General features: G+C 38.0%; 1 protein-coding gene and 1 long non-coding RNA gene across 2 annotated transcripts; one reads left to right on the forward strand and one right to left on the reverse strand.

Annotated features, from left to right (window-relative positions):
• Positions 1-4,812: 4,812 nt before the first annotated feature.
• On the forward strand, positions 4,813-8,510 carry hsd17b10 (hydroxysteroid (17-beta) dehydrogenase 10). Its single transcript, XM_008414620.1, has 6 exons — positions 4,813-4,896; positions 5,939-6,103; positions 6,709-6,873; positions 6,946-7,074; positions 7,152-7,260; positions 8,144-8,510. The coding sequence occupies exons 1-6, from the start codon at positions 4,873-4,875 to the stop codon at positions 8,332-8,334; spliced, it is 783 nt and encodes a 260-aa protein (XP_008412842.1). The 5' UTR covers positions 4,813-4,872; the 3' UTR covers positions 8,335-8,510.
• Positions 8,511-9,585: 1,075 nt separating this feature from the next.
• On the reverse strand, positions 9,586-11,179 carry LOC108166419 (uncharacterized). Its single transcript, XR_001776773.1, has 3 exons — positions 10,927-11,179; positions 10,701-10,729; positions 9,586-10,185 (listed from the first exon to the last, which is right to left on the reverse strand). It is a non-coding gene; the product is annotated as an uncharacterized LOC108166419 (long non-coding RNA).
• Between the last annotated feature and the right edge of the window lie 283 nt (positions 11,180-11,462).

An 11,462-nucleotide genomic window follows, 5' to 3' on the forward strand; every position in this document is an offset into this window, starting at 1 on the left:
TTTCCAAAGGACACACCCTCTTTGACAAACTTCAGAATTACTTTAAATTCTGTCATCTTAATAGCTTCTCCTTCATCCTCGGAAACAGATGATTCTATTTGTTGTCTTGATTTTTTCCGTTTATGCTTAGCTTTTTGAATCTGCCAAGGTCCTTCATTTTCCACATCATCAGCACCCTCTTCCATTTCCGCACAATCACTACCTGTCACATTTCCCTCTGACATCCTTCCAACCATTCACAGTCTGGTCGTACCTCTTCCGCCAACCAGTCGACCCGGGTCCTCCAAACTTTCCTGCCGCAGGCGGCGGCTCTGCCGGTTGAACTAAACCGATCTCCTTCTTTGTGAAGTTTCTCTGTGTGAGAACTGGTTTCTACTAGAACATGGCCACTACTGCCAGGAATGACCGGCAGCCTCCTCCAGCATATCCTTTGGAACCTTTAGGGCAGGGGTTTCAAACTCCAGTCCTCGAGGGCCGGTGTCCTGCAACTTTTAGATGTGCCTCTGCTGCACCACACCTGAATAGAATAATTAGGTCATTAGCAAGGCTCTGGAGAACTTACCTACACAAGAAGGAGGTAATTAAGCCATTTGATTCAGGTGYTTTGTACCTGTTGCACATCTAAAAACTGCAGGACAGCGGCCCTTCAGGACTGGAGTTTGACACCCCTGCTTTAGGGCATTCCCAACACATGGTGGTATACAATAGTGAACTAGAAAATAAATAATTCAAGACATTTTTTACAAATAAAAATCAGAAAAATGTGTTCAAAAGTATTCGGCCCCCTTTTCTCTGAGTGCAACCCATTGCCTGATGGCAATACAGTCCACCTGTGTGTAACTTGCCCTCAGTACGAATACAGCTGCTCTGTACTTTTACACAATCTGGACCAACTGGACCTGAAATCAGGTGCGTCATAGTCAGAAGGTTAAAGACCAACCTTGATACGATAGCCGATAAGCTCCCAATCACAGATCTGAGACTGAAAGAACTGAACTGGGTGTGAAGGAAGCCAAGCCCACAGCGGTGCTGTCACCACTCTGTGTGAAGTCATCAAAACAGCTTCCCAAAAAAGACCAGACATGAACATTTTATCTGCTGTGATCCAGAAACTTGATAAACCTGTTGATGATCACCTCCGCCTGGAAGAGGTCTTTAAAGGGGATTTATCATGCTTTTAAATCCTTCCTTATGTTTAAAATCATTAATAAGGTAAAACCGCAGTACTTTGGTCTGAATTCCTCGTTATCGTAGCTCCGCAGGCCCCTCGCTTGCCTTTGTTCTGAGGCGCGTTTTAGAGCAACTCATGACCTGCTTTTAACTGCAGACTCAGGAGACCCTGCTGGTTCAATCATTTTAGATTTGTCAGCAGGTTTTAACACAGTGAATTATGAGATTTTATTACATCGCTTAAAGCAGTCTGACACCAATGGGACGACTCTGCAGTGGTTTAGGTCTTATCTGTCTAGCAGAAACTCCAACTTTGTCTGCATAGATCACTTTTCTTCCTCTTCTGCTCCTCTGAAGTTCTGGTTCCCCAAGGATCCATTTTAGAACCTCTTCTGTTCCTAGGCCGTCGCTAGGAAATACTAATTATTATTTCACTGCTTCGTAGATAACATCCAGTTGTATCTCCCACTAAAAGCTTGAAGTATTCAATTGGTTGAAATTATCCTAAACTATTGGAGGGATGTCAACACTTGGATGAAGCTAAACATTTTATGTCTAAACAAAAACAAGATCAAAGTGATTTTCTTTGGTAATTCTGACCTGCTGGTTGGATGTAGCAGTGCTGTTTATTTACTTACTTGTGATTTTGTCAGGAATCTTTGGGTTATCTTTGACGGTACATGCCCCGCTGGCTCAGGTTACAGGATTATTGCAGATGATACACATTACAATGCCACTGGAATATCCAGAATTAAAAACAAACTTCCCAGCAAGATCAAGAGCAGGAGTTTGTGTATGTATATATATCTTTAGTTATACGTGTATGTAACTGGAGAAAACATTATGACTGAAAACAGAGTTTCTACAGGAACATTGCCACTACTGCAAGGGATAACCATATTAATTTTTTTCAATAATTTATGTGTATGTTACTGCTGCAAATAAGTATTTGAACACCTGTGAAAATCAATGTTAATATTTGGTACAGTAGCCTTTGTTTGCAGTTTCTGAGGTCAATGGTTTCCTGTAGTTGTCACCTGGTTTGCACACACCGCAGCAGGGATTTTGGCCCATTCCTCCACACAGATCTTCTCTAGATCAGCCAGGATTCTGGGCTGTTGCTGANGGACAAACAAAAACCTAGGAATTCTGACAAAATGCAAGCATTGATTGTGCAAGAATGGACGGCTATCAGTCAGGATTTGGTCCAGAAGTTGATTGAGAGCATGCCAGGGAGAATTGCAGAGGTCCTGAAGAAGAGGGGTCAAYACTGCAAATATTGACTTGCTGCATTAACTCATTCTGTCAATAAAAGCTTTTGTTACTCATGATATGATTGCAATTGTATTTCTGTATGTGATAAAAACATCTGACATACACACATGAAAACCAGAGGGCAGCAGATCATGTGAAAATATAATATTTGTGTCATCCTCAAAACGTTTGGCCATGATTGTACTGTCTTTCTCAGGGCAACTCAAACCCACCATCAGTATGAAGAGACAGCTGGAGTCTATACACATCCTGTGTTGTTATGGTAACCAATCCATATTCTGCTGTTGTATTACTTCGTTTGTGTTTTAGTATATTTACATTACCTCGTTTACATTTCCCCTCACTGTCAACATCAGGCTTAAGTTGGTGTAGAAAATAACACATTTGATTTCATTTATAAACAAATATTCTCTCTGCTGTGGTTTTCAAGTTGTAATTGGAAATGATTCAAAGATTGAATTTTTCACTGACATGACTGATTTAGATTTATTTTATTTAAAAAAGGCCTATTGCAAGAAGCAAAGGGAAAATATTGATTGCATAATAAATGTAAGCCAATTCAATATTTTTCATGTGGATAATTTACTGTTTTCTCCTTTTTTCTCTGTCATTTTTTGGAAGTACAATTTCCTTTACAGAGACTTTAATATTCACTTTATTTGTTTTTGTTGCTTTGTTTATTTTTGTGGATATTTAAAAAGTGTCTTCCAGTTTTAGTGTTAAATATTCAGAATTTAAAGTTTATTGATGTTTGAGAATGTGTTCTTGCATTATTATGCCATTATATTACTTAAAAATGACTTCAAAACATTGTTTATCCCAATAACTTATCCAGAAAAAGTGTTATTGTGACAGTTCTACTTAAAGATAATGGTGCATAATAGAAATTAATATTTATGCTTACGGAGGTTGTAGTTTTTAATCTGAGAATAAGGAAAATTACCAGATTAAAACGCTTTCAAAACATGTTACTTTTCTAATTTTAAGTTGAAAAAGCATTCAGTTGCATGCTGAAAAAGTGATTCTTTCTAGTTTTTATACTTTAATCAATATTAAATAAATTTTCACTAGTATTTCAATACCTTATTAATCCAAAAAAGAAATTAAATGATACTGTAGAACATTTAATTTTCTTTAGCGTTGTTGTAGATGATGGTTGTTTGCAGAAATTAGGTCCTGTAGCAGTCTGTGTAACAGCTATTATGAAAAGGCCTCTAACTGAAGACACAGCTCGTTTATAAGCTGATTCAGGGAAAATTCAAACAGTTGATTTATTATCTTGACGTTATCGATTTTTCTGTTGTTTTGATTTTTGACACACTTCAACAGTTAATTTAATCTTTTATTGTTTGTAAATAGACTTTTTGTACCAAGTGCTATAAATTATCCTTGTTCATCTCTTTGTGTGTGCTGGCGGTTAACAATTGGGCTTTTGAAAACAACAGAATTTTAATGTATTATTTATCTTTTGTCAACGTTTTCGAAACCAGAACTCAACATGGGAAGTGAGGATTTATTAGTTTATTTGCTGCTCGGCTCAGGAACCAGAAAACCTGACATTAAGACAACTGTATAAACCTGGACTAAAAGTATTATTTACATCAACTTCCTCTTACAGACAAGCTTATTTTTAGTTTATTTTTGGTGCCTAATGTTTACTGAAATCAGAACCCGGACAATGCAGTTCTGATTGAACCCGGAAGTGTTGGGATGTGTTTTATAGCGGTTGAATGCAGCTGCGCAGTGGTCAGATGGAATAAAATCAGGTCAGAAGTCAGAGCTCGACTCGCTCCTCTGAACCAACATGGGAGCGCGATTCTTATTGGACGACGTCACGGCTTTCAAGGAGGCGTTCCCGGAAGCTTGTAGTGATTGGCCAGTTTCGAATGAGGGAAAATGTAAGAGTTCTTACTCCACTCGAAAAATATAACATATTTGAAGGTTTATGTTAACATTTCAAATAGGAGCAGATGCGTAAAGATAAGAATCCCAAAATGATTGTGCCTTTAAGTTTGATTGTAAATGTTTTTACATGCGCACAAAATCGGCATTTTATCGTTTTATGTTATTTTAACTAGGGTGCAGGTGCATAAGACTCATTTTAGCTAAATACATGTTAGAACATTTTTGATTGTATTGTCTGAAGCACAAATCTGAATATATCAAAATGAAATTCCTTTTAATAGAACTTTTGCAGTTTATGAGTGATTGCTGTATTATTGTTACATAACTATTTAAATGTAATATTTAAAACATTTTTTTCATTTAAAAAAATATATAATTTAGTAATAATTCCACTCTAAAAATAAAATGCCACCGTTTATTGTTTATGGTGCCCCTTGAATCAAACTGTTTCAGTGAGTCAGTAGTGAGCCATCTGCTCGTAGACGAGCTTTGATGTGACGTCACGGGGTGTCCGGAGCAAACATGGCGCACATTCGGAGTTTGAAGGTGAGTTTAGAGAAAATAAACGCGTCTCTGCTCCGTTCCTGCAGCAATTCTGCTGCTTATATCGAACAAATGCGAAGCTTTAAGCTCTAAGCAAGCTTCCGCTGCAATGTTAGCCATTTTTCTCTTCCGGTCAGCTGATTTCCGTCTAGTTTAGTAGTTTGATGGTAACGGAGTTCAGCCATCAGTTCTGCTCATGCTTCTTTTGCCAACCTTCAGACTTTCCCATTAAATTCAATTTATAGCTTCTCAGATGGAGCCATTTTTTAAAATTAAAAATCGGTTTGTTGTCCTGTATGTTTCTATGTTGCCAAAGTGATGGACAATTATTGTTTTACACTATATTATATAAAATTACATCTTAAATCTCTAAATATTTCCAATTTTTTATCTCCAGCTAGTTATTACTGCCACCTTGACCTCAGTAATTAATATCGTAAGGTACAGAATTTCATTACTAGCCAAAAGCCAGGTCTATAGAAGTAAGTTCCAAAATAGTTTTATATATTTTACATCTGTCATCTTAAGTTATCCAAAATTGAAACAATTTATCACGATTAATCGATTTTTGAACAAAAAAAATCAATTAAATAATTAATTACTAACTGGAGTATAAAGACTCAAAAAAGGCAATTTTCTGGAAGAATAACACATTTAGAACAGTAATTAAGCCAACATTGTACAAACTTTTTGTATTTAAGGTAAAAAAAAAACAACTTTGTAAATATGTTCTACCCAGAACTACTCAACTGGCTTAATTTTAACTTAATCTGGTTCAAATTCCATAAAAACAACAACAAAGTATTTTTCTGAGGTATTTGTTTAAAATTCAGTGAGAAAAAAATCTGAATTTTATAATAAAAATAAAATTTACTTCTAAGCTGAATAGAATTGTTACCTAGGAAAGGCTGATTTCTCTCTCTCTCTCTCTCTCTCTCCTCCACCAACTTGAATCATTCTTTTATTTAATCTTCAAAATGTATTGTTTGTTGGATTTTGTAACAGCTGGCATCAGAGTTACAGTGTTCATGTTGGCGTTGGGCAGGGCATGGTCGGCCTGGTGACCGGCGGGGCGTCCGGTTTGGGTCGGGCCACGGTGGAGCGCCTGGTGCAGAACGGAGCGTCCGCTGTCATCGTGGACCTGCCGTCCTCCAATGGACAGGAAGTGGCTGGCAGTCTGGGAAAACGCTGCGCCTTCGCTCCTGCAGACGTGAGTCAAAGAAATCCACATCCTGTCAGGCAGAAAATGATCAAAGATTAAATATTTCTGTTAATACTGAAGTACTTTTCAGTTAAACTTATTTTTTAAATGTGATTTTATTAAAAACAATATTTCCCTTTTTTAAATGAGTAAAAGACAGACTTATTTACTTACTACAACAAGAAAAGTGCCAGAATAATCAATTATGCTGGAGAGGTTTTTGGATAGACTCTTTGGTACATTAATTACTTTATCAAGCAATAGATTTATTTATTTATTTATTGTAGATTTTGGCAGTATTAGTCCTCCATAATCTCAGTACATCAGTAAGTAAAGTTGTAATTTCCCCACAGTCCAGTAGGTGGCACTTTCTTTTCATTTTTGAACTTGTACTCTTTGCCAAATGATCTATCGCTCTTAAATGTCTTAAGAAAGTCTGTTGTTGTGACTCAGCTCTGTATTTAGTTGGATTTATGTAACAGATAAGCACAAAACATGCAGTTGAAGTAAAATTATATATTTCAACAAATAAATAGAATACTTTTGTTAGACACTATCCATGAAACAAAGAACCAGATTTTCTTGTTTTCAGACGTGTATTGTGTCGTTCCCAGGTTACGTCCGAGGCAGACATGCTTTTGGCCGTGTCTCTGGCCCGGGAGAAGTTCGGGAAGTTGGACCTGGCAGTGAACTGTGCCGGCATCGCTGTGGCTATAAAAACGTACAACTTCAATAAGAACGCCCCTCACAGCCTGGAGGACTTCCAGCATGTCATCAATGTAAGAAGAAGAGAAAGACATTCAAACATCTTGTTAGGGAATGTTTTCTGATTCATGCACGTTCTGCTGCAGGTAAATATCGCAGGATCCTTCAACGTGATCCGCCTCGCCGTGGGGGAGATGGGGAAGAACGAGCCGGACGCAGACGGACACAGAGGCTGCATCATCAACACCGCCAGCGTGGCAGCGTTCGACGGACAGGTGGAGCTTTACATCCGTCACCTGAAGCTACAGTAGCTGCTCCATTTCTCAGGTTTATCGTCTTCTCTCTCTTTGAGGTCGGACAAGCGGCGTATTCTGCTTCTAAAGGCGGCATCGTTGGTATGACGCTCCCAATCGCTCGAGATCTGGCGCCGATGGGCATCAGAGTCGTCACAATCGCTCCTGGTTGGTGTTAAAACAACAAATCTGCATCATAAACTGTGTTTCCTGTAGATGTGTTTCCATTACAGATGTGCGTGAAACTTTGTTGACCTACGGTCATAGAAGGTCATAGAAGGCACCACACAGTCAATGATTGTGAAAATCAGTAAACTTTATATGCAATTACACGCGATTATTGACTATAAAATTGCGCAAATTGGAAAAGAAATTTGCTCATTAGAATATCAACAACAATTTCTAAAAAGTTGTTTTTTGATAAAAAGTTTATGCACTAAGATGAGGTATTTTTCTGCCACGTAGAAATTTATGTATTTTGCAAAACTGCAATAGCAACACTTTTTTGCGTCCCACAAGTCGTTATCAACCACCAGATGTTACTACTGGCAGAAAAGATGAAGAAGAAGACAGGAAGTCATCTTCTTCTTCTTGCCTTAATTTTGACACGGGTGAAAAACCACCTCATCCTCGCACAAAAACTTTTTACCGAAAAACGTGAACTTTCTGTAAGCAAATTTATTTTTGTATTTTCAATTTGCTCAATTCTAAAGATTAATGGAAATGCAGCTGTTCACCATAAAATTGTAGATTGGAGTTACGAGAATAAACTCATTTAATGGAAACTGTTTTTCTCTAAAAGGTTTTTAGAGAAAAACAGTTTCAGTGCGAGTTTAGCGCACTGACTGAAATATGAATATATTTCATGTGTTTACGTCCATTGCCGCCATCATTTTCAGTGATATCATGTGAACGAGCTTGTGATTTTAATTGCATTGGTTACTTAATGGAAAAAACTGTAATTGCAAAGATTTTTGCTTATTTACAACGGAAACGCAGCAACAGTCTGATGTGAACCCGATAATGAATATTTCCTGAATCTGTCCTGCAGGATTGTTCGCCACTCCTCTCCTCGCCGGCCTTCCAGAGAAGGTGCGCTCCTTCCTGTGCCGCCAGGTGCCCTTTCCTTCACGCCTAGGAGACCCCGCTGAGTTTGCCCACTTGGTGACCTCAGTGGCAGAGAACCCGATGATCAACGGGGAGGTCATCAGGCTGGACGGAGCTATCCGCATGCAGCCCTGATCAGCTTGTCTGGGTGTGAAACTGTGAACAGTTGCCTTAGTATTTTACTTTGTAGAAAACGATGATTATAAACTCTCGCTTGAATCTGTGGATCTTTATATAAAATTTTTGTGTGTCTCAAAGTGTTGGTGTATTTCATGTTGAACATTACAGAAATAAACCTATGAAGGAATTCATTTATTATCTCAAAAATTTTTATTAGCTTCCCAAAATTTCTCAAGTGTGAGATTTTTCATGTGCATCCAGCTTTTTATTTTGAGTTGTGCATTAATATTGAATTCAACCTTTTGGAAATTTGTTAAGAAAAAGCTCTAAAAGCTGTTAATAAAAAAAAGCTTTATATGTCAGTGCAAAGTTGGGTCAGGACATTTGTGTTAATTTTGATTAAGTACATAATTTCATGTGGCTCGTAAAAAAAAAAAGATCGTTCGGAACCTTCACCGTCAGATTTACGGTATCGATTTCCGGGGATACCGTAAATCTGCCGGACAAGCAACATTCGTTGACAAGAGGGATGGATGATTAAATCGCTTTTCTTTGCCCCCTAGTTAGATTTTGCTTCGAAAAACAAAGTGATTGAACGCTGTAAAAGACTATTGTTTTGTTCAAGTTGTGCTAAAAGGAGTCGGCGTATTAGCGAAGCTAACTAAGGCTAAAATAGCATCTCAATGCTAAACATGTAGCAGCAGCACAGACGTTCCCAAGGGTAAAGTCAGCGTCCACGGTAAGTATTTGATAAACGTGTATCACTTTTGTTACAAACTGACTCCGGCCCCCACCAGAGAAGGGAAAAGTTATTTGGCCCTCACAGGAAAAAGTTTGGGGACCACTGTTTTAAAGTTTAATCGTTGTAATAGTACATTGCATCAATCTGATGATTGAACAACCTAAATAACAGTAAATGCGACAAGCTCTCACTAGCCTAGTCCCATTTATGGAAAAAGAGGTCTAGAATCCAGCAGTTATGTTTGCGTCTTTACTGGTTTTAATAAAAGAAAAAACAAAACAGATTCAAAACAAATAGAAAGTGACGGTCAAAAGACTTCTATAACGAGAAGTCTTAGACAACAGCTAATAAAAAGACCAAGGAATAAGCTTAAACAAGATACAATTACAGATCCTTTTCAAGTATAACAACAAAGAAAGCTCTCAGAAACATCTCAGATAATAAAAATTTCACTTTGTATTAAATTTCTACAATCTATATATGGCTTCGACACTATTGGAATATCTATTTATTTGATCATTTAGCAACAATTTTTTTTTAATTGAAAATGTTGCTTATTTTATTGATTTGTGGTTTTCGATAATGTCCAAAGAATGATCATGGGGAAAATATTCTTTGAACTACCACAAGTTGAATTCAACCCCAGTGCCAAAGACAGACACGCCCACTTTACGACCAAAAGAAAAGCCGGTCCCCAACACTTTAGCTTCCACACCTGTCAGACCGATATCAACCCCGATGTCGTCTGCCAGACCGACTTTAGCCTTCAGCGGACCAGCGGAGGCAGAAGCACCCGCTAACTCTGCTTTAGCGAAAGCTCTGGCATTCAGGGTCCCTGCAGAAACCCCGGCTCCTGCGCTGACGTTGGGTCCTTTAGCTTCAGCTTCAAACACGCTCCATTCAGCCCGGGCTTCACCAACTCCAGCTTCAGCGTAAACTCCTGCTTTAGGAATACGCTTCATTGGTTTGTTCTCCGGTCCATTTGCAAACGTCCCTGCTCGTGCATAGGTTTTTTTTAGCAGAGGCTTTACCAGGACGGTCAAAGGTGTCAATCATTTCCACGAGCCCAGCTGATCCGACAGTAAGGTCTGCCCCACCACGAACAGTTGCGTGGGCCTTTGCACCTGAAGTTTCACAAAATCTGAAGTTTAAATATCCAAATTTGAAAAAGAATACCATGTAGTGTCTTAGAAATACTCTACTGATTTATTAGATAATTCATTTCTAGATTCTAGAAACTTGACACTTAAACTTTACTAGTATTTCAAGAAAATCCAAATATAATAGAGAACAATGTGATTGGGTTTAATAAACATTTTTTAAATAAATCAACTGTATTAAATAATGACATGAAGATTCCCTGATCAATCATATGAACACGCTTCATTGCAGAGAGAAAATGTTTGCATGAACTTTGCTGCAACTCATAAAGTACTATATAACTGCTGTAAAAATCCAGAACGATTCTTATTTCCTGTCTTGGTGTCACTTTTAGTAGTGGTGGAAATAGCATTACTGAAACCACAGAGTACAGTTGGACAGGAGGCCCTATAACAAATGGCACTGATTGTCATGGGTGTTAACTTTAATAAATGTCTGTTTTACACCGTTTCTAAAATAACTTGGGTTAAAAGCCTACCTGCCATCTTCAGGATAAACTGATTCCTTCTGAAAGAAAGGAGCAGATTAGTCTTGAGTGTTGGAAATGCATTACATTTTTATATTAAATGCTCATAAATTTACATTATCCGGTACGATACGCAGTCATGTTAACAAGCATGAATCGATGAAAGTCAAACACCAGAAAATATAAATGAAATCCAAACCTCTATTGTTAAATAACACGGCACCGTTTAGTCACTTACTTCAGTGGTGATACTCAGATGTCGAAGTGCTGCTGCTTTCAGTTAGGTTGTATAAGTAGGGCTTTTGTTCAAACATCCTGTTTATCTTAAATGGGCAAAAGTCTTAGGAAGTGACACAACATGAATCTGAAAGAAAGTCTAGCAGCTATTAAGGGCGTAAAAAACCTTATGAGGATAAGAAAGTTGCACTTCGTATTTTGTGTTAATGTTGAATTTGATAGAGTAGATTGGAGGTTCCAGGGCAGGAAGCTGGTTTCAAACTCAGCTGCCCGGGTCTTTCTTTGTGAAGTTTCTTCTTCTTCTTCTTTTGTTTTTTATTGGCGGCTGGCATCCAACTTAAGGTGCATTTACCGCCACCTACCAGACTGGAATGTGGTCATCAGAGATCTCAGAGGGAAACATTTTTATTTTAATTTTTTTCCTCAATGATGTGTAGGATGTGCAAATCCACATCCTAACACACTCATTAATACATGAATTAATGCATGAGCATGCACTGGCATACACACACATACTTGGCCATATTCTAAATACGA

Source organism: Poecilia reticulata, linkage group LG7 (assembly GCF_000633615.1).
Source record: "Poecilia reticulata strain Guanapo linkage group LG7, Guppy_female_1.0+MT, whole genome shotgun sequence".
NCBI classification, from domain to species: Eukaryota; Metazoa; Chordata; class Actinopteri; order Cyprinodontiformes; family Poeciliidae; genus Poecilia; species Poecilia reticulata.